Below are 24,327 nucleotides of genomic sequence, written 5' to 3' on the forward strand. Positions count from 1 at the left end.
TTGCTGCAGCAGGAAAAATACTTGTTAAACCAATTATAATTCATGGACATTTTTGTATGAGGTGATGGATTTTTTGTTAGATCAAGGCTGAAATGTATAGGTGGAAATGTCAAACTTTAGAAGCCTTTTTAAAACTCAAATACACTCAAAGTTAGCATTTCCTGCTGTGCAGGAACATTCTCAGCAACAAAACAGTGAAATTAAGATCCTACATTTGTACCTGTATTGGTTCACATCATTTCAATGCTAATATGGTGTATTAAGGTATGTGTTCGAGCAATCTTTACTAATACTATTGACTATATTTACACAAGTTATTGAGATGTTCTCAGCCACCCATGAAAAGTGCATTTTACTACTTCTGCAAATAGTACTCACATGGACACTGGGCAAAAGAAAATCGTCATAATCCATGATTGACATAATCCCATTGACAAGATGTTACATTTCTGGAAGAGAACAGAAACCACTAGTACCTTAGGTCCAGGTTGTCCTGATGATCCAGGTTCACCAGGCAATCCATTGTCCCCCTAAATAAGAAAAACAAGAAAACAACATCAGTTTCGATGTTCCCGGTATCTCTGCACATCTGTATTTGTATTTATTATGGATCATTGAGTATGTGTGAAAATTACTTAGAACATTGCTCCATGCATATGTCAAATATACTACTGTAAGTGTGACCCTGAATACATTTGGACAAATTGAAACTGGATCTATTGGTGGCAGCCAACTTACAGATAGTCCAGTGGAACCTTTGGCTCCCTTCGGTCCTGGTAAACCATCTTCACCCTGTAATTATAGAATCATATAATTAATAACACTGGTAGTCACTTTTCTATACTGCAATTAAACCAGTGGTTGTTCAATTTGGAAATATTTTTAGCTAAGAAATACAAGTTTAACAACTTCCCTGATTGTTTGCATGTGTGCTCTTTCTCTCTGTCACTTATGACATCTTTATTAAAGATTATTTATGTATTTCAATATCAAAACTTGAACCATAGTTTATAAAAGTCTAGTGTTATGGGGATAAGGTACTGGGTCCTCAGAGGACTTTTGAAATTGTACTTATTTGTGGGCAAGACTGAAGTCTTCAATTTTTGTAATCCCAAAATAATTTGTGGATTTTCCAAAATCCATCACCTGCACTTATATTTTTGTCATTTAGCAGACGCTAAAATCTTATCTAGAGCGACTTACAAGAGCAATTAGGGTTCAGTGCCTTGCTCAAGGGCACATCGGCAGATTTTTCACGTAGTCGACTCGGGGATTCAAACCAGCATTTTTTTCCGGTTACTGGCCCAACACTTTAACGACTAGGCTTACTTTATTATATTCCTATTTATTTGAGTCTATACTTTATAACAGTGCACGTAAACCATAGTTGAAAACAGCATAGTGTTCATAAATTGTTTTAGACATAAAATAAGGGAATTCCCTTATTACAATAACATTATAGCCATTCTTGCACAAAAGTTTGCTATAAAAAATAGCCGGGAAGGAGATTGTGACTTTGAATCAATATTTAATAAAAATGTAATAGACAGTATGGGTACGTCCTGATATAAGGGCAGACGTTTATGAGAATAACAGGAGCTCACCTTAGTTCCACTCTGGCCCTCATTTCCAGGCTCGCCAGGCATACCCTGGAAACAGAAGAGTATGCAGCTTACTCTATATGACAGAACACGATCACAATACCCCGTGTGTTATGCATTACAATTGTTTTCAATATATTGATGAAAGACAGACAGGTAAGTGTCCTCCCCATCTAACACAGCTAACATACTGTATATGGTTCAGGGATAGTTTTGTTTTCTTTCTTCTGAGAGGTCTGGATTATTCACATATCAAATGTCTTTCCCCTGAGCTTCGCTGGCTGTATCAGACAGTGGGTTTAATAGCTTTCACAGGATGTGAAATACCGCCCTAATGAAGAGAACAGTAGTACTAGATAGCATTGGGTATCACTATGAATGGACAGGTCGAATGAGGCTTGAAATCTCATTGCATTTATAATTCATCAGAGAGATTGTTGTACCAATCTATATAACATACAATGTGTGTGTTAACCCTTGGCGATCTCTTCATAACATGTTCATTGATTTTATATGAATAACTAGTTGACCCCTAACAAGGATAGACCTAATAGTACAAATAGGTTTGTTGTCCAACTAAACTAATGGTGTTTTCTAATGCAAGAAATAGACCTCTGAACCCTTCACCTATTACTACCTGTCAGGGCAAGGAGATTGAGGTTGTAACCTCATATAAATATCTTGGAATTTTAACTGATGATGCCTGTCTTTTAAATTGCATATTCAACAATTTGCAAAAAAATTTAAGCTGAAATTGGGATTTTATTTTTAGGAATAAGGCCTGTTTTTCTTTTGAAGCCAGAAGGAGGCTTGTATCAGCTACATTTATGCCTTTACTAGACTATGGGGATATTTTATATATGAATGCTTTCGCTCAGTGTTTGAGATCAATTGACACCCTTTATCATGGAGCATTGAGATTTATTTTAAACTGCAAAACCCTTACGTACCACTGCACTTTGTATACCAGGGTTGGCTGGCCTTCTCTAGTCACTCGTAGGCTCAGTCACTGGTATACTTTTATGTACAAAGCCATTTTGGGTTTACTACCTTTTTATTTGTGCATTTTTATTGTTCAGAAATGTGGTGGGTCGTCTCTTAGTTCACTGGACTTTATACTGCTAACTGTTGCAAATGTCCCAACTGAATTTGGTAAAAGGGCTTTTATGTACTCTGCACCATCGTCTTGGAATACCTTACAAAATACTTTTAAACTGGAAGAACTTGTCCCGATTGGTGTCACCGATGAAGGATTTTGAGGCTGATTCCCTAACCTGTCAATGTTTTTAATTTGCTGTTTTATACTCTTGTGAATTAAATGGTTTTTATTAGGTTACTTGTAGTTTTTCATGTTGTTTGTCTGTAAAAAAAATTGTAATGACTTGTGCTGCCGATCTTGGCCAGGGCGCTCTTGAAAAATAGATTTTAATCTCAATGAGCCCTTCCTGGTTAAATGAAGGTAAATTTAAATTAAAAATATACTTCCTAAAGTTTGTATAGAAGAATATACACACCTTTATGTGGACCTATAAGTGTTCTCTGCACACAATAGTTTCCCCACTAATCAGTCATTTCAACATGGAAAATGTATCTGGGACACCTCCAGAGTCTCATTCTGACAAAGCCTCAGACCTCAATGCTCTTAAAGCCACAGTGTATATCTTGGTTTAAATGAATAGCAACACAGTCCCAAAAATATTACTCATTGAAAACAGCAATAGGTGTTTCAAATGCTTGAGGATATGTTCCATGAAGTGGAACGGATGCATTCCATTTCCATGAAAGATGGCCCACTTTGTCTGACCACTCAGTGTCAGAAATCAGGAGTTTAAAAGAAGAAGCATGTATGTAGTGATACATATGCCATGTTTATGGAAGTACTAAATAAGGACTACTGCATTTAGTGATACCAAATATCTCTGAAAATACACTGTGGTGTAACCCTGTGAACGATGAGACCAAAAGGAGACTATTGTGTACAGGCCAAAGGTCAGTTGATACATCATATTTAAGTAGTCCCAGAGATGACTGTATATCCTTTTTCAAGTATGGTCTACATTCATGACTGTATGCATATTATCTATTGAAAACATTTCCTCCTCTTCAAAGGCTTTCGACAGACACATCTCTGTCACACTTCAAACAAAGACTGACGTTGAAGGTTAAGGATATGGATATGGGTGACATAGCAGGTCATCCAAGTAGTGGTTGGCGGCAAATGGTTGGCGGCAAATGTAGAATAACCAACAATGTCAAATCCCAAGCAGAGATTGTCACATCCTAAACCAAATTCTGCATATTCCATTACACCTCACAGCATAATCTGATATATGTTTGGTAGATGAGAGACAATATTTGTTGTTAATGGACAAATGTGAAAAGTGCCTGGCGTTTAAAACCCTCCTGGGGACATAAATGGTCGTAAATAGTAAATCTGTTAGTTTGTGAATGTTTAGTTGAGTAAATAAACAGTTTATAATTGTTGAGCACATCCAACAAAACTACCTTGAAATGCCTCTTTAGTCAGTTTTCATGATAAACGGGTACAGATGTTTGGAAAACGGCAGAGACTTTATCTTGAGGGGATTGTAAAGGAACATGGAAACATGGAAAATAACTCATCAAAAATCCTCCGATGCTGCAAATATATTAAAAGCTGTTCCCCAGACGAGGCTATTGACAATTAGCCACTTCAGTTAAGACACCATGAAAATCTATGTATGTGTCATATAGATAAGCCAACGCGTATTTATGTGTTAAACAGCAGAGATGTTCTTGGAATAGGCAGAGTAGTACATCATGGTCAACTATAGTTTGTTACATGTATTCTTGGATCATTGATGGGAGTATGGGGGAGATGAATGCAGTTAATCCTTGAACAAGTTGTGACTGTGAGACTTATTATGGCTCATTGGAGGCACAAATGTTTCATATCATTTTCTTCCAATGGAATTCATAAAAAATGTTGCACATCAAAGAGTTGCCTAGCTATGGAAGTGTCCAAGAACAGCCTTTGTTTCCTTCTCTTTACATTGTGTTCTACTAATTAGAAATGTGACGATAAAGAACCCTTTCAATTCCAAACACTAAATACCTAAATAAGGACCTCTAACCAATTTTTGGCAAGAACACCGCATGAGCTATGTTTTTCGTTATGTGCAATGCTCAAATCCTGTTAAATGCTAACATGCAGTACTGTATCTATCTGCTGCAGAGGAGGCTGGTAGGAGGAGCTATAGGAGGACAGGCTCATTGTAATGGCTGGAATGGAATAAATGGAACGGTATCAAACACATCAAACATATGGAAACCACATGTTTTACTCCATTCCATATGTCATTCCAGCCATGACAATATGCCTGTCCTCCTATAGCTCCTCCAAACAGCCTTCTCTAATCTGTTGGCATCTATCTGTTGGCTTTGGATAGGGCCTGCAAGTGGTTTTGGAGGGCCAATAGTGTGTGCTCTTCCATCTAATCTAAAAAAAAACAATGACTCAAGGTGATGTCTTTCGGATACAACACTCTTGACTCTCATTGGTTATTCAAAATCACATGACACTTGTCTCAAGAGTAAGGTTGATAACCCAATCCTTTTCCCCATGCCATTATCAACAAGTCAGGTAAAATAAGTACCTAAATAGAAAAAATATAGAAAAAAATATAGAATAAAGTCTCAAAATACAATCATTTTTAGACACTAGCTCAGAGGGGGTTACAGGCAGATACAACTATTGTGTTATTTAGTCCATAAAGACATTGGATCATTGGATGTTCTGGCAAACCAAATGGCTTACAGCCCTGTGGAGCAACTGACTCATCTAGAACATCGTAGTTCCACCACTCGGCTTGTGCGGCCAAATCTGCAGAACTCCCAAGACTAATGGGGATGCACTTGTGTAAAACTCTTTTTCAGATGTATTATTCTGTCCCCAAATGACTACAAAATGACTACATGAAGTCACCAAAGTATTGCCATAATAGGGTTTATATCCTGGGATGAACTAGAGGGAAACCACTACAAATTTACTAGCTGTCAGAAATACTGTCATGATCCATGATGTCGGCTGTGATTCAAGTAGCTCCAGATGACTGAGTCTGTTTTGGATATCCCCTGCTGAAGTCAAGGAACTCATTTTATTTGAGGGGGCGGAGGGCATTCTGGCATTGTTCATATTTCATAGAAACCTAAGCATACAAGAAAGTAGACCGTCTAAAGTGCATAGAATGTAGATTATAATCCATGGTTATAGAAAGAATATAAATGTCCATAACTTACAGGATGGCCCTCCCTTCCGTCTAGACCAGGGATGCCAGCTGCCCCAACCTCTCCCTATTGATGAAAATAATGCATCAGAATATCATTAACACAGACATCATGCTTGATGATTCAGTGAACCGGCTACATGTACAATTCAAAGAGATAGCAGCACCCACCATGAATTTGCTAATTGGATACTGTTGAATCTATCTTTGTTAGATGAAAGTGAACAGCAGAGGCGGCAGGTGGCCCAGCAGTTAACAGTGTTGGGCCAGTAACCAAAAGGTTGCCAGTTTGGATCCCCAAGCCAACTGGGTGAAAAATCTGCCCATGTGCCCCTGAGCAAGGCACTTAGCTGTAAGTCACTCTGGATAAGAGTGTCTGTCAAATTAGGTGTTAAATTAGGTGTCTGTACCATATCAGCTCTACATGTGACCCAGCTTGCCAAGCCAGGCAGCAGCATAGCCTAGTGGTTAGAGTGTTGGACTAGTAACCAAAAGGTTGCAAGTTCAAATCCCTGAGCTATCAAAAGATACAAATCTGTCATTCTACCCCTGAACAAGGCAGTTAACCCACTGGGCCATCATTGAAAATAAGAATGTGTTCTTAATTAACTGACTTGCCTAGTTAAATAAAGGTAAAAAAAGCCATAATAAGGTGTCTACACAGTATCAACTCTACATGTACAGTAACCCAGCTTGTCAAGCCATTACTTTCAACCAACTGGCATTCTAAAAACATCCAATGAGACACTACTTGTTCTATTTTCCACAGTGTAGAAGGGAAGAAACCAACTGTGAACATTTTTGGAAGGTTCTACATGTGGAAGACAAAAGTCATATAAATCCAGAAGTTATAAGGCAGACACAACCACCTAGATGGTGATGAACTGCCATTAAGATCATGGAAACCATGTGTCAGAAAAGCCTGAGCTGAGTAAGAACACAAGGAAACAATGGTGCTCACCCCCTTATAGATCACAATGTGTTCTAACAGCAATAATATATTTCCACTGTTGGGGAACTGCCAGACAATAGCAGCATATCCCTTTGGTGGTTCAGTTCAGACCGACTACGACAAGTCAACCTTATGGTCAATTTTGTCAAACGTCAATCCCATCCATCAGTGAGTTAACTTTCCTTTGTTTGGTCACATTGAAAACCAACCTTTTGACCGATGTGTCCTGGGACTCCGTTCTTTCCATCCCTTCCAGGTAAACCCTGAGTTGAAGAATGGGAGAAAGAGATATTTTTTCAAACTTAAAGCCATGTCAGTTCCTGGTTTGAGACCAGAGTATCTATATTTTACATACTTGTACTCCTGGATGTCCGGCTGGCCCAGAGAATCCCCTGGCTCCTTTTTCTCCCTGAAATCGTTAAATTGATATATAGTATTTAGTCTTTTATTAGGATCCCCTTTAGCTGCTGCCAAGGCAGCCGCTACTCTTCCTGGGGTCCATACGGGAACCAAACAACACATCACACCAAAACGGTCTACATCATCAATAAAACAATACATCACACAATACCTTGTGTACTATACAAATTCACCCTTATCCATCATTACAAATGTACAATATAAAATGTACAATATTACAACAATATAATACTGCAGTATATTGGCCAGAGGTCAATATACTGTATACATTTGTCAATATGTTTGTCATCTTGAAAGCATAAGCAAGTGGCCAGTTAACTACTACCTAACCTTTGCTGTTTACTTGGCAACTAATGTACATAACCGTGTGGTTAACAGTATTGGGATATTCTTACCACTAGGCCATCTTTGCCGGCAAGTCCTGATCCCCCTGAAAGACCCATAGAGCCCTGGGAAAGAAATTAGATTAATTTAATAACGCCCCTTGCCTACCTTTCCCTGAAAACATTTGATTAAGATGAACAGTGAAATGTTTACTTACGAGCCCTTTCAAACACAAAAATAATAACACATAATAATAACAACAGTAACAATAAATAATATACAGAGTCAATGTCTATGTTCCTTATAACCTACAAATGTGTCATGTTCTTTTTCATTTCCTTTGGCTTGCTCTCATAGAATACAAGGTGTATTGTTTTATTAGATGTGGGATTCGTGACATTCAGTTCACCAGCTGTTTATTTCCATTTAAGACGGTTCTATTAGGATAGTTCCGAGAGTTTATTGCTATGGATTACCAATAGCTTCCTTTTCTGTTCATAATTTGACCAAAATAATTAATCAATGCAACATATGTCATCTTCCGAGGATGTAAGACATTTAGGGAGATGGATTACTGATTATATACAGATTAATTGGATAACCTGGCTGATAATGTGCATGCAAAGAGTTGAAATTATATAGAGATGTATATATTTGATAACCTTATTCAGTGAAACCAGTGTTATGGAGTACCTTTTCACCTGCTTGACCCAATGGCCCAGGTAATCCCGGAACCCCTCTTTCACCCTGAAAAGACAAGAGATTTATACATAAAATTTGTGTCTGATAAAAGTGATTGTAGATTATTAGAAGTAGCTTTGATCAGTTGGTTGGAATACAAGCATTGGTTATAATGCATGAAAGTGGGTCTCCTACAGTGTCATAAAATACATAATGCTGAATCGATAAAAAGTCATACTAATGCTTTTTTTTGACCTTCCTACCGAATCACCAGGCCGTCCTTGTTCTCCCTTGTTGCCATCAACCCCGCGTCGCCCCTGAAAGAGAGAACAGAAAGAGTAGCTCCATTGATTTTACATCAAAACACTACTCTGATCAAAACATAATTTGTTTTTAAATTCAGCTGATACCTCTGTCCCAGTTGGACCCTGTGGTCCAGGAATCCCTCGGTTACCAGGCACACCCTTCAATTTAAAAAGAGGAGAGATGAGAATTCATGAGATATTTACCCTTTTTATTAACGTTGCTCATAGATAAAACACATGAATCAGCTGTGTTCAATTAAATTAGTCTCACTTAATGTGGCAATCAGCAGTTAAACATTAACAAGGCATGCTCCCAGCCTGTGTTTCGCTAAAAATTTGAGGGATGGGGCTGGAGAAACGTAACCACGCTCAAATTCGTACACAGAGCTATGGATGCAAGGACTGACCATCCATTATATCAAAATTAAGGGTAACAATTTACTTTGACAACACAGCTATAAAGTATTCTTTATACATCTATAAGCATTTCATGAATGTGTTATAACAGGTCCCAAATGCATTATTAATGAAAGATTAATGAAATATATCCATAGCATATCTACAGAGCATATCTATAGCGCCTTCATGTTTTCCTAGTCTGGTGTGGATCACTTGGTAGAGCACAGCACTTACAACACACGGTTGTGGGTTCAACTCCCATAGGGGACCAGTATGAAAATCTACGTACTTAGTACTGTAAGTCGCTTTGGATAAGAGAGTCTGCTAAATGTAAAAAACTGTAATTGCTATGCAAAAGCTCATGTTTATGTATCTTTATAGATGTGTCATATGGTGTACTTTATCCTTCATAGTTACATTTTCATTGACTTATGCATGCTCTCACAAATTATTTATCTTAATTGCTGACATGTGTGTGCTGTAACTTTCTGTACTTAATTAACCACCTTCCTCCTGTGATTGGAGCATCCCTTAAACTACTGATGTCAGAAGGTGAATTCACCAATTTGTAAGTCGCTCTGGATAAGAGCGTCTGCTAAATGACTTAAATGTAAATGTAAATGTACTGACTCTCTTTCATTGTGGCCCACACGCTCTGCCTCCTTTATAACCTGTGGTGCACCTGTGTTTGAGGTCAAGCGCGGTGAATAAAAGACGCAAATTGTTGGCCCAAACTACAAAGGTTTGAGCTGCGTAGGTGTGGTTGAAGCTAGCTCATAGTGGCGTTCGTCCTAAAAATAGTTTTCCCTGAGTTCAGGGTTGTCGTCTATCGTTAGTTTTTTTGTAGTTGTTGGTCCAAGTGCCACACCCCGTGCTCCCCCATGCTCGTGGTGACGGTGGCTGCGCCAGGTAGATTTATTGTGATTCAATAATTGACAACGTCATTTATTTGCTCTTATGGACAGTAATGTGGTTGTAGTCCTGTGCATTATTATTGTCTAAGAGGTGTGCAAGCCACCATCTGGGTATCTATTGACTGATGATCGTTGTGATACTGGCTTGGAGAAAGAAGATTGTAATAAAATATATTTTTTTTAATGGTGTTGTCTGGTCAATTGCATTGCTATTGACCCAACTCATAAGATTTGGTCTCCCGAGCGGCGCAGCGGTCTAAGGCACTGCATCTCAGTGCAAGAAGCATCACTGCAGTCACTTTTTTCCCACATTTTGTCACATTACAGCCTTATATTGTTTTTTCCCCCTAATCAATCCAACAATACCATATTATGACAAAGGATATACAGGTTTAAAAAAATGTTTGTACATTTATAAAAAAATGTAAAACAGAAATAAACTCAGCAAAAAAAGAAACGTCCCTTTTTCAGGACCCAGTCTTTCAAAGATAATTCGCAAAAATCCAAATAACTTCACAGATCTTCATTATAAAGGGTTTAAACACGGTTTCCCATGCTTGTTCAATGAACCATACGCAATTAATAAACATGCACCTGTGTAGCTAAGACACTAACAGCTTACAAACGATAGGCAATTAAGTTCAAAGTTATTAAAACTTAGGGCACTAAAGAGGTCTTTCTACTGACTCTGAAAAACACCAAAAGAAAGATGCCCAGGGTCCATGATCATCTACGTGAATGTGCCTTAGGCATGCTGCAAGGAGGCATGAGGACTGCAGATGTGGCCAGGGCAATACATTGCAATGTCCGTACTGTGAAACGCCTAAGACAGCGCTACAGGCAGACAGGATGGACAGCGGATTGTTACACGTGGTCCACTGCGAGGACAACACCTGCACAGCATCGGTACATCCGAACATCACACCTGCAGCACCAGGTACAGGAAGGCAACAACAACTGCCCGAGTTACACCAGGAACGCACAATCCCTCCATCAGTGCTCAGACTGTCCGCAATAGGCGGACTGAGGGCTTGTAGGCCTGTTGTAAGGCAGGTCCTCACCAGACATCACCAGCAACTACGTTGCCTATGGGCACAAACCCACCGCCGCTGGACCAGACAGGACTGGCAAAAAGTGCTCTTCACGGAAAAGTCACGGTTTTGTTTCACCAGGGGTGATGGTCGGATTCGCGTTTATCTTGAAAGAATGAGAGTTACACTGAGTCCTGTACTCTGGAGTGAGATCAATTTGGAGGTGGCGCGTCCGTCATGGTCTGGGGCGGTGTGTAACACTAATTCCTTCACGAAGGAGAGTTACACACAGCGTCATCGGACTGAGCTTGTTGACATTGCAGGCAATCTCAATCTCAATGCTGTTCATTATAGGGAAGACATCCTCCTCCCTCATGTGATACCCTTCCTGCAGGCTCATCCTGACATGACCCTTCAGCATGACAATGCCACCAGCCATACTGCTTATTCTGTGCGTGATTTCCTGCAAGAAAGGAATGTCAGTGATCTGCCATGGCCAGCGAAGAGCCCGGATCTCAATCCCATTGAGCATGTCTGGGACCTGTTGGATCGGAGGGTGAGGGCTCGGGCCATTCCCCCCAGAAATGTCCAGGAACTTGCAGGTGCCTTGGTGGAAGAGTGGGGTAACATCTCACAGCAAGAACTGGCAAATCTTGTGCAGTCCATGGGGAGGAGATGAGCTGCAGTGCTTAATACAGTTTGTGGCCACACCAGATGCTGACTGTTACTTTTGATTTTGATGCTCCCTTTGCTCAGGGACACATTATTCAATTTCTGTTAGTCACATGTCTGTGGAACTTGATCAGTTTATGTCTCAGTTGTTGAATCTTATTATGTTCACACAAATATTTACACATGTTAAGTTTGCTGAAAATAAACGCAGTTGACAGTGAGAGGACGTTTCTTTTTTTGCTGAGTTTACTTTATTTACATGCATGTTCAGACCCTTTGCTATGAGAGTCGAAATTGAGTTCAGGTGCATCCTGTTCCCATTGATCATCCTTAAGATGTTTCTTCAACTTGATTGGAGTCCACCTGTGATAAAGTCAATTGATTGGACATGATTTGGAAAGGCACACACCAGCCTCCAAAGTTGACAGTGCTTGTCAGACCAAAAACCAAGCCATGAGATAGAAGGAATTGTCCATGGAGCTCCGAGACAGGATTGTGTCTAGGCACAGATCTGGGAAAGGGTAACAAAAAATGTCTGCTGCATTTAAGGTCCCCAAGAACCTCTGTTGCCTCCATCATTCTTAAATGGAAGAAGTTTGGAACCACCAAAACTATTCATGGAGCTGGCCGTTGCCAAACTGAGCAATCGGGGGAGAAGGGCCTTGCTCAGGGAGGTGACTAAGAACCTGATGGTCACTCTGACAGAGCTCCAGAGTTCCTCTGCGGAGATGGGAGAACCTTCCAGAAAGATAACCATCTCTGCAGCACTCACCAATCAGGCCTTTGTGGTAGAGTTGCCAGACGGAAGCCACTCCTCAGTAAAAGGCACATGAAAGCCTTTCTTGGAGTTTGTCAAAAGGCTCTCACAGACCATGAAAAACAAGATTCTCTGGTCTGATGAAACCAAGATTGAGCCCTTCGGACTGAATGCCAAGCGTCAGATCTGGAGGAAACCAGGCACCACTCATCACCTGGCCAATACCATCCCTACGGTTAATCATGGTGGTGGCAGCATTATGCTGTGGGAATGTTTTTCAGCGGCCGGGACTGGGAGACTAGTCAGGATTGAGGAAAAGGTGAATGAAGCAAAGAAATCCTTAATGAAAACCTGCACCAGAGCGCTTAGGACCTCAGACTGGGGCGAAGGTTCACCTTCCAACAGGACAACGAGCCTAAGCACAATGCAGTCAAGACAACGCAGGAGAGGCTTTGGAACACTCTCTGAATGTCCTTGAGTGGCCCAACCAGAGACCAAACTTGAACCTGATCAAACATCTCTGAAAATAGCTGTGCAGCGACACTCCCCATCCAACCTGACAGAGCTTGAGAGGATCTGCAGAGAAGAATGGGAGAAACTCCCCATATACAGGTGTGCCAAGCTTGTAGCGTCATACCCAAGAAGACTGTTGGTGGTTGAAGATATCCCTCTAGTGGTGTGGGGGATCATCTTTGGCAAAGTGGGTGGGGATATATCCTGCCTGTTTGGCTCTGTCCGGGGTATCTTCAGACAGGGTCACAGTGTCTCCTGACCCCTCCTGTCTCAGCCTCCAGTATTTATGCTGCAATAATTTGTGTAGGGGGGCTAGGGTCAGTCTGTTTTATCTGGAGTATTTCTCCTGTCTTCCTGTGTGAATTTAAGTATGTCCCCTCTAATTCTCTCTCTCTTTCTCTTTCTTTCTCTTTCTTTCGGAGGAAATAAGTGTCTCCTGACCCCTCCTGTCTCAGCCTCCAGTTTTTATGCTGCAATAATTTATGTGTCGGGGGGCTAGGGTCAGTCTGTTATATCTGGAGTATTTCTCCTGTCTTCCTGTGTGAATTTAAGTATGCCCCCTCTAATTCTCTCTTTATCTCTTTCTTTCTCTTTCTTTCGGAGGACCTGAGCCCTGGGACCATGCCTCAGGACTACCTGGCCTGATGACTCCTTGCTGTCCCCAGTCCACTTCATCATGCTGATGCTCCAGTTTCAACTGTTCTGCTTGTGGCTATGGAACCCTGACCTGTTCACTGGTAGTGCTATCTGTGATAGGTGAGAATTGTCTGTTAATTGAATGATTAGAATATTCCGCCCTGAAACATATAATTGTATGGAATTGATTAGAATGTATGAAATCATAATCAATAAATGTGTAGTCTTAGTCAGAATTAGGGTAAAACAATATGCCTTTATGGTATTCTAAACACAGACTGTCTGAGCTTGGTGCCAACCTGACTAGAGATTTGGGAGAGAACGGGGAGTACGTCTCAAGGACAAAGTCACTATCTCTGTCGGCTGGGAAGTGAGACAGACAGTGTGTGTGTGTAGCAGGACATGTGTGTGCGTATGTGTGTGCGAATGTTTGTGTGCATGTGTGTGCGAATGTTTGTGTGTATGTGTGGGCATGAGAAGTCAGTATAAAATGAATTGATTTGTATTCTTGACTTCAGAACGTGCCCGTGAATAAACATTTAACTTTGGTAGACTGGGCCTCTGTCTGTTTCCTTTTCTATCAGTATCTTACAAATCCTGATATAACAGACTAAGGGTAACTTAATTGGTAAATGAACAGGAGTATAGAATTCTCCTGACACTATGAAAAGCCAACTGACATTTACTCTTGAGGTGCTGACCTGCTGCACCCTCTACTACCACTGTGATTATTACTATCTGACCCTGCTGGTCATCTATGTACGTTTGAACATCTTGGCAATGTTCATTTATAATCTCCACCCGGCACAGCCAGAAGAGAACTGAACACCCCTCAGAGCCTGGTCCTTCTCTAGGTTCCGTCCTAGGTTCCGGCATTTCTAGGGAGTTTTTCCTAGCCACCGTACTTCTTCTCTGCGCAGAGTACTGGGTAAAGGGTATGAATACTTACGTAAATGTGATATTTGAGTGTTCATTTATTTTTTAATGCAGAAAAACGGATTATTCTTTGTCATTATGGGCTATTGTGTGTCGATTGATGAGGGGAAAAAACTATTTAATCCATTTTAGAATAAGGCTGTAATGTAAAAAAATTAGCAAAATGTCAAGGGGTCTGAATACTTTCCGAAGGCACTGTATTTCATTAACCTTTAATGTGGTTGGGAACTGTTATAACATGTTCCTGAAAAGCTTATATATGTGTAATGAATTCTTTAAGGCTATATAGTGTCGGGTTCGGATTTCTTGACTTATGAAATCATGAAATATACTTATTCATGTCACTGAGGGAGAGAGTGGAATGTATCATGTTTACATTGTGTCAGGATGTGTTATCGTTAGCCTTCAGGGATCCTAGTCACCATGACAGAAGTGATTTTGGTAGGATTGAGCACTTTGGGGCAGAGGTCAGGTCAGATGAAGTGAGGAAGAACAGATATCACTAAGGTTCTGTCTAGCACCAGGGATGCATTGGCTTTTCAGATGTGTAGGAGGAGACTCAGCCTGGGAGAAAGAGTTCAATATCAGTGCTTGTGTGAATATGTTTTTTGTCTAATGCAGCTGTATTGACCCGAATAAACTTGGTGTGAGCTTTCATAGTGTCCGTCGAGTTCTTACTCTGATAATTAGAACATAACAATAGTCAAATTATAGTTTTAACCTATACAGGCTATACAGTGTTTGTTTACAAACATTGTTGTAAAACAAGGTCATATTTTGGGTTCTGATGGGGTACGACAGTTTAACTAAGCTCATGAGGCATTTATAAGTTATATTCTTCAAGAATCAATGTGTACATATCATTCCTTTCTATGTCCAAAAATGGATGGAGCTACTGCAATTGCCCCTTCAACATTTTAAAACAACTTTTAAAACCTTCATACATACACACTTTATAAGCCTTCATTAGCCCTTTATAAGGCCTATATAGATGCTTCAGAAGTCATTCATAATCAAATGCCATATGAAGGGTGCCAAAAGGGTTTTGATAGATTTGACAAAACAGATGTAAGCACTTTTCATATCACTCTTTTTGTAGTATGACTTTGCTCATAAAGGATTCATAAGACCTCTATGTAGGGAATATTAAAGCTCTAAAAAGCATTTATCAGTTGAAACATGTTGCTGGTATAGTTAAGACAAGGTTTTTGGTATCCTGTAAAAGTCAAGGTTATAAGGTTATCGGTAAACTATGCCTTTGTCCTCACAGCAGGACAACCACAATCTATATGAGGACATGACCTCCAGCCAGCTTTCAATTGGAATCTGTTGAAAATGCTAATCAGTTTAATGAAGCATCAGGCAATTTATTTTCTCCAAATCTTGTTCTTACATGGCCATGAAAGAGGGTGAACCCCTTTTTCCATTGCTATTAGGAGACGTACTTTTATCCTCGTGAGAGTGGTGAGCACCACCGCCAAGCACTATATACTTCATAATTTTACGTCAAGAGAGCATATGAAACTCATTAATGAATTAGCGCTCATACTGCTGCTCTGCAGCTGTTATGGAAAACTTGAGCCTCTGCCCTAGATATGAAGTACTACATAGGTAGCAATTTACAATTCACACTACCTGTTAGCTACAATATAGTTCCATGCTGCATTTTACTTGATTTTAATATCATAAACTGGCACAGTAATGGTATGTTCTTTTTTTGTTTTTTTGACATCTGCATGTCTATATTCAACAGAAGAAAAAATAGTCAGGAGAAAAGTATGCTTTCCGAGTGTAGATAAGTTTCTGCATTGATCATAGATCTTTTCTCTTAGTATGATGGTAAACTTGATTACTGTACAGAATATGTTTCCAGTTCTGTAAGTTCTTTCATACTTCAACACACATACTTGATTATACTACAAGTGGGTACCATTTGTTTATTCAACTAAGTGTGTCGACAAATTCATTGGGGAAAATTTGAGGACTGTTCAATTAAGATAATTATTCAATTCTATTTAATGACTCAAACCACTAGAGGATGTTTACTGGGAACTAAAATATTCTCAGTTGCTACGGACATGAGCATTTGCAATAAAACAGCCCTCATATTTTGGGATAAACCCAAATGTAACATCTGCCCCAACTTCAGTGGGAGGATGAAATGTAGGAGGATGATATGTACTGCTTTCATTGTTATGTAGTGTAGGGTTTGAACGAAACTAATATCTTTCCTCTGGTTACAAAGGAAAGACTTCACAAGATATTTATGAAAGACACTCTCTCATCCCTTTATGGCACTTTGGAGGAAGATTTGCTCCAATTATGCATTGCCAGTATTTAAAGGCCACAACATGTTCACGAAGAATTCTTCTTTGTACTGTAAACTGGTCTACAATTCTCGTGACCTCAGTCATCAGTAGAGATTAGTATCGAGTGCAAGTTGAACACCCCACACAGACCAACGTACTGTCCTTCCAACCATACAGCATTTCAAAGCCTCTAATGGAAAAAGCTAGGAAAATATAGGACTTCAAAATGTCATCCGAACAGTGAGTTGATAAAGAGTTCATTGATAGATAACAATGAACAAATTGAGTTCATAAAAATTAGTGAAACAATGGTTATTTTGTCCCTGATATAGTTTCGGCAGAAAATGACACAATAGTCTTTGTTACATGACTATTTACAAGAATAATGATGATATTCAAAATTGACTTTATATGCCACTTTGGGCAAACATTACTGAGTCATTACAGGGTGGTTTTCCGGACACAGATTCAGACTAGTCCTGAATTAAAAATAACTTTTAATGTAGATTCTCCATTGAGCTTACTTTGTAGTCCAACACTAGGTATAATCTGTGTCCAGGAAATCGCCCTACAAGTTCAAATTGATGGTAGAGCTGGTACAAGCAAACAAGCAATATCAGCAAATGTGCCACATGTTTTCAGTTACTGAATTTCAAGGTTCTTATGTAAGTATTCATACAGACACTCTTACCTCCTGCTTAACAGTTTCAGTGAAATCTGAGTCATACCACAAAAAACAACAAATGCCAAACCGCTAATGCACAAACGCCTACTAAAAAAATCTACTGCTTCTGTAAGATTTATCTTGTTACAGTGACAGTCCCCTGCGAGGTAACATGTGCTGTACTGTTTCATGGAAACAATGACCATGAGTCCTCTTAAAACATTTGTCAGATTTCCAAAAACATTTGCTTCATGGCATGAAGTCTAGCCCTTAGAAATGAACAGTCCCCTAAAGGTCATGATCCAATCCACTAAGGGTCTATTCAATCAATTCTAGTAAGACAATTCTGCTCTAACTCAAAGAAATCAAACACCAACATGGAACGAAGATATGTAGGGACTTTATCATGAAGCTAGACACTAGGTTAGAGAGACATTCACCTTTACAAAGTACATGACCGATGATTCTCTTTTCCTTTCTACTTGATGTTAGAGAGCATCTCAGGGAGCACTTGCTCCTTGACTATCTTCCTGATCTGTTTCATCATCGTCATGTTCTGACTATCAGCCACGTAACATGTAATCAGGTGAAGATCCAATATGCTTTAGCATCTTCAGTGGCAACCAGATCACTCTATCAAATCTACACTTAGAAAAAAAGGGTTCTAAAAGGGTTCTTCGGCTGTCCACATAGGATAACCCTTTTTGGTTCCAGGAATAACTTTTAGGGTTTCATGTAGAACCCTCTGTGGAAAGGGTCCTACATGGAACCAGAAAGAGTTCTACGTGGAACCAAAAAAGGGTTATCAAAGGGTTATCCTATAGGGACAGCCGAAGAACCCTTTTTGGTTCTAGATAGCACCTTTTTTTCTACTCTCTGCAGATGTATGTATGTTAGAAACTGTGGCAGCGGTGATTACTTACGTTTGAGTACAATCTAGTCTAGAAATAGTAGATCTGGGCCCGTATCCACAAAGCGTCTCAAAGTAGGAGTGCTGATCTAGGATATGCCCATATAATCTTAATCTTTGTGATCAACACTCCTACTCTGAGACACTTTGTGGATACGGGCCCTGGACTTATTAAGCATATTTAACACAAAGCTTTTCTGCAAATAATGAAATTTGATCTCCATCTGGCCCGCCTCTATCTGGCCCGCCTCCATCTGGCCCGCCTCGTGTGCCCAGTTATCACACTGGCAGGAGTCATAAAGTTTCTCCTGCCACCCAGTTGGGAGAAAAAGCCTTTAGAGTTAAGTACCAGATACTGTACTTAACACTCAGACATGAACCTCTTTTCCCTTTCCTTTTAAGCATGTGAAAAATGCCCTGAAATCCTTAGAAGGTAAATCCTGTTGGAGAAAGGATACTATTAGCACCACTATGTACTCTACCCCGGGTGCCGATGGCATGGGCGTCAATTAAGGCAGCCCCCTGCACCTGATTCAGAGGGTTTGGGTTAAACGTAGAAGACACGTTTTGGTTGAATGCATTCAGTTGTGCAACTGACTAGGTATCCCCTTTCACCCTCTCTCTCCAAGTGTGCTCTTTAACAGTTACAACAATAAAGGGAATTCTCTTGACATCCAAAATATCCAACTGGCATCCAACTGATTTGAATGCCCATTCAGCAATGTCCCGAATAGCAATTAATCAATTTTCAATGCATTTATTTTCTCCAAAAGTGTTGGATTCTGATGGGTGTTGAGTAAGTAGATGTTTGTATATTAAACTATGTAGTACTCACAGGCTTACCATCAGCACCAGCAGGACCAGCTTGACCTGGGTTCCCCATTGTTCCTGCTTCCCCCTGACAGAGAACACAGCATGTTATTGACTGGACCATTTTGATCTTTAAAACAACACAATTGCACCACTCATGAAACCGCTGAACTACTCAGAAACTGTTTGTCTATTGCATGCTGCAAAGCAGCACCGATTTGGTTTTAAAACATGTTCTTTGTGAGGAGCATCAAACAGAAATGCTTTTTACCTTTCCTGGAAAAGATGTTTCAAGGTTTTACAGACTTTATCAGTACGAAAGATCATTCTGAGTTCATGTCTCAGCAGGACATGTTGAGCTTTACTTGATTCAAGATGCCCTTTGCTACAATTCCTGTTAATATATCAGCCCCACAGGAGGCTGGTGGGAAGATATATAGGAGGACGGGCTCATTGTAATGGATGGAAGGGAGTAAATTGAATAGTAGGAAACACATAACAATTATGGAAACATGTTTAACTCCATTCCATTGATACCATTCCAGCCATTACAATGAGCCCATCCTCCTGTAGCTCCTCCCACCAGTTTCCTCTGATTCAATTTGTAAGTCGCTCTGGATAAGAGCGTCTGCTAAATGACTTAAATGTAAATGTAATTCAGCCCAAAAGATCCATCTGCGAACCAGCCATGCTTGTAGCCTTTTGGATGTATTATTAAAACCTTTAAGAGCAATCTTTTCCTGTTGAAAAACTGGATTTGTACCCATGCGTGACTATGGCCTTATAAACACAAACATGCCTGCAACCTTGTGCACTTTTACAGAATAAAAGGACCTGTTGCTGTGGTAATATTGCTTAAAGGTGAAACGTTTTAGTTTAACTTTTAACATCTTGTAAATTCTTTGGCATATGCTCTGTGAACAATTAAATGTGTCACACAGCACTTTATTTTGTGGCCCATTTAAGGAAACTTTATTTTGCCTAGGAGCCAGTCTGTTTGTACTTTTAGTCAACTTGTCATTCTCTTGCCAAACAATCCGTAACTAGTCCCTTTTTCAATGGTTCAGTATTTCCATCAATAAAGACGTTGGACAGTGGGGCAGGTCTTATTGATAACATCTTCCAACCACAACCCAATCACATGCATCGCTGTCACAGTGACGTACTGTAGGCACAAAGCCACATCCGTTTGAACCACATCTTTCTATTTGGCTGTACGTTCGCGTCTTGGATGAATTGGTCAAGCAAGTTGTGGGTAGACAAAACCATTTATGTCAGAAAACTGTTCAAAAGTGAAACGCTTTGAGGTGTATTTGATTTGCACAGCATCATGTCCTGATGGAAGGAGTTGACACCTGATTTAGAAACTGGCAAGCGAGGTGATGTAACCCTTCTGACTGACCTTCATTCCTTGAAGACCAGGAGGTCCAGGAGGACAGGTACATGGTTCTGGAGTGGGGTCCACGTCTATGTCACCAGGGCCATTGGCACACTGGAATAAACAAGAAACACGCACACCATTCACTAATGGCACATAGCCCTTTCCAGCGGTCAAACCACCAAATCGCCCTGTAGTGGCCTCATGGGTGGAAAGTTATTTAATAATTTCATAATTAATCAAGATGATTAAAAAAACTGCCAAAGATCCAGTGTTTCAATGTCAAACTTTTTTCCCTCTTATTTCTTCTGTTACGTATATAAAGTGTAATATTGGGATGCGAACTCAAAATTGAATACATTTCAACTCTATATCTGACATGGTACAGGTGTTTTTTTTAAGCCTTTTTTTAAGCCCATAGCCATGTGTGTGTGGTGTTTACTTTTGTTTCAAAGTAGACTACCAAGAAACACTCTGCCTACTGCAGTAAAAGGTTTGAACATAGTGATCACTAAGCCATACTCTTGTCATATGGAAGACATACGAGCAATTAATCAACGATATGTCTGATTTCCTGCTAACAGACACTCAGACAACTGAAGCCAAGGGAGTGCATTCAGTTCAGGTCTCTTAGCAGTCGTATCATTTAGCATTTGGCAGCCTAGTAGCATTCACACAGCAGACACTTCCAGCAAAATGACTTTGCAAACATAGTTCTTGAGACAAAGGGCTATATTACATGTTTATAGCAAGAGGGAAAAAACCTTGACTGCATATTAGTACAAATATGTTTGCCTGCTTGACGCAAGGGAAAAATATTACTTTGGACTTACCCTGAAATTCATCAAATGTAACTATAGGTATGTTCAACATAACGTTATTACCATGTGATTACTTTTGTATCACCGGTAGCCTAGTGGTTAAGTGTGTTGGGCCAGTAACTGAAAGGACGCTGGTGCAAATTGTCAAGCCGGCAAGGTGGTAAAAATCTGACGTTTTGCCCTTGAGCAAGGCAGTTAACCCCCAACAACAACTGCTCCCCGGGCGCCTATAATGTGGACGTCGATTACAGAAGACCCCCGCACTTCGCTGATTCAGAGGGGTTTGGTTAAATGCGGAAGACACATTCCGATTGAATGCATTCAGTTGTGCAATTGACTAGGTATCCTCTTTCCTCTTTCCAATGTTGTAACTATAGTTAGTGTTGTGTTACCTGGGAAACTTAAAAGAAAACTCCACCCAAAAACTATATTTTAATTTGTTTCATGAGTCCCTTGTTGATATAGTCCCAAAATCTGTTGCATGTCAGCAACCACATTTTGAAGATACTCTATATAACTTTCAAAATACAGTAATACAGTCAGTATTTTGCATTATATGATGGTGTGTATTGCATCATATAATTGCTGGCATGCAAAACAAATTGGGATTATATCAACAATGGACTAATAAAACCAATACCAAAAGATAGAATGTTGGGTGGAATTTTCCTTTAAGGTGAAGTGTTACCTAAACATCGCACAACCCCTAGCAGATTAGTGATGGCAGGTAGCCTAGTGGGCCAGTAACCGAAAGGTTGCTAGATCGAATCCCCGAGCTCACAAGGTAAAAATCTATTGTTCTGCACCTGAACAAGGCAGTTTACCCACTGTTCCTAGGCTGTCATTGTAAATAAGAATTTGTTCCTAACTGACTTGCTTAGTTGAATAAAGGTTAAATAAAAAATTAATAAAATAAAAAAGTGACACTGCAAAAGACCATAAAATAAAGTATAGTCTTACCTCTCGCGATGAAAATTAAACTAGGGTTTACTTTGTAAGCGAGCAAAGCCATCAGCCAAAATACATACCTCGCCGTCCTGGAAATAAAAGGAGCGAGATCATGTCATGGAAGCGCCTGGGACCTGTAATCTCACACTAATAGACCAATTCGTTTCGACAATAACACTGGTTGAAGGTAAATGAGACAATGCAAGACATGCAGGGAGAGAGAGAGAGATGCTGGCATGCGGTTGTGTTTTCAGTGCCTCTCTGTCCCTCTCTTTTTGTTTCTCCCAACCTGATATCCAGAAACCACATATGCAAAACAATGGTCTGGCATCGTGGGTTAGTAGTGAAAGCAATAGCCAAGCCAATGCAGCATTTGGCCACTGCTTCACAAACAGATTTGCTGTCAGACGGTAAAATAACAGTGAGAGCAATGTGCATGTGGCAAGCAGAGGTAAAGGCGCTCCACCACAGCACAATAGAAAGCAGGATGAGGTCAAACAAGTGATACGTGTAATAATCTATAAAACACGGGTCATATATCGTGAATCATATTCCTAGTACCATATGATTCAATGCACAACTGAAAGAGGAGAAACAAGAAAGAAAAAAATAACGTTTTTTGACAAATTTCAACAGATTTCAAGATGAACATTGTATGGATTTTCCCCGATACTAAGTCATGGTGGTATGGTGGTATACAGTATAGTGGTGCATTGTGATCACAAACAGGAAAATATGTGATCCCTTAAAAAAATGTGGTTTGGTGTTAATGTGCCACATTAATTACAAGGACACATCCAAAAAGTTGGTTGTACTCACAACTCCAGGTATTTCACAGGCTGTCTCACGGTTGTTCTGCTCGGGGTCGCAGTAGATCCTGAGTTTCATAATCTCAAACTGTTAAAGATAAGGGAATTATTGTACGGTCGGGGGAAAAGCATTTCAACACTAACAAATGGCTACTTTATCTTCTTAAGAGTTTTATAACGATTCATGAAAATGAATAAGTCCCTCTCATCACCATACCAGGAAGTTATTTCTCTAGACTTAAATGACACCTTCATTATATTTACCGTAACTTGTAAGGATTTACTTGCAGGTCATTTTCAAGTTTTATGGGTTGAAAACAAATCCAGCAACAATCAGGTTGCACGTCTCAAATTAGCTTGGCCAAAATGTGTTCATTTTAACACACATCATTATGATTGATTGCAGGTTGAGGATGTTTGGTACAGCACACCAAGTATCAACATGGCCTAATAAAGCAAAGACTAAATAAGACGAAGAGGGCAGAGAGGTTCTTTGTGGCAAGATTTTCTAATCCACTGAGGTCAGTATGTTTTAGAGGAAAATACAGAATATTGACTCTTCACATCCTACTGTTAAACAGTTACAGCAATAGCCGCTTAAATGCGATCCAATGTACAGATGTAGGATGTTAATTTGATCACAATGTTGAAGGAGAACTTTGCAAACTTGTGGTGTATTTTAGGTTTTAAAAGGCTTCTAAAATGTGTAATGTCCTTCGCAAAAAAAATCATCAACCCCTACCCCTGTGTAATTCACATTTCCTGTTGCAGAAGGATTATTTTCTTGTTGTAGCAAACTGGCTCAATTTAAGATATTACATCTGTAAACGACAGTTGTCTTGCTCAAAGAAGCACAAATGCACGTTATTGGTTTTGAAAATGTTGTCTCCGGATACTTACTGGTACAGTCGTCTCTTTGCTGACATACTTTCCGATCTGGGTCTTCCCATTAATGAAGATACCAACAGGAGGTTCCAATGGCATGGTTTCAATTTCCAGGTCATCAACATACAGGGTAACATCCTGCTCAGTGACCAGTAGGCGAAGCTGGTGCCAGTTCTCATCAAATAGTTTCTATTTGACAAGAAAAGAGGATAAGGAATGATTATATATACAAAGGTCAACAAGGTCTAGGAGAATGTAGCAACCTGCCTACTAGAGAGTGCAATGGATATGAAATTGTTGGGCAATCACAAAACACTGATAGAAGGAACAATGGAGAAACAAAGAATAAAGACAGCCTCAGCTTTAGAAGATCAGTTTCTTTTCTTT

At 39.8% G+C, this 24,327-nt stretch overlaps 1 protein-coding gene across 2 annotated transcripts in view; it reads right to left on the minus strand.

Moving 5' to 3' along the window:
• Positions 1-24,327, minus strand: part of col21a1 (collagen, type XXI, alpha 1) — a 46,015-nt gene that overhangs the window by 9,213 nt on the left and 12,475 nt on the right. For both annotated transcript variants that reach the window (XM_064950159.1, XM_064950160.1), the window contains exons 6-19: positions 23,956-24,129; positions 23,066-23,143; positions 20,502-20,591; positions 19,125-19,187; positions 8,654-8,707; positions 8,507-8,560; positions 8,256-8,309; positions 7,634-7,687; positions 7,174-7,227; positions 7,028-7,081; positions 5,880-5,933; positions 1,605-1,649; positions 739-792; positions 477-530 (exon numbers count right to left, since the gene is read on the minus strand). In XM_064950159.1, coding sequence (XP_064806231.1) covers positions 477-530; positions 739-792; positions 1,605-1,649; positions 5,880-5,933; positions 7,028-7,081; positions 7,174-7,227; positions 7,634-7,687; positions 8,256-8,309; positions 8,507-8,560; positions 8,654-8,707; positions 19,125-19,187; positions 20,502-20,591; positions 23,066-23,143; positions 23,956-24,129 — 936 coding nt within the window. The remainder of the gene's footprint in view (positions 1-476; positions 531-738; positions 793-1,604; positions 1,650-5,879; positions 5,934-7,027; positions 7,082-7,173; positions 7,228-7,633; positions 7,688-8,255; positions 8,310-8,506; positions 8,561-8,653; positions 8,708-19,124; positions 19,188-20,501; positions 20,592-23,065; positions 23,144-23,955; positions 24,130-24,327) is intronic.

Source organism: Oncorhynchus masou, chromosome 31 (assembly GCF_036934945.1).
Source record: "Oncorhynchus masou masou isolate Uvic2021 chromosome 31, UVic_Omas_1.1, whole genome shotgun sequence".
Classification (NCBI taxonomy): domain Eukaryota; kingdom Metazoa; phylum Chordata; class Actinopteri; order Salmoniformes; family Salmonidae; genus Oncorhynchus; species Oncorhynchus masou.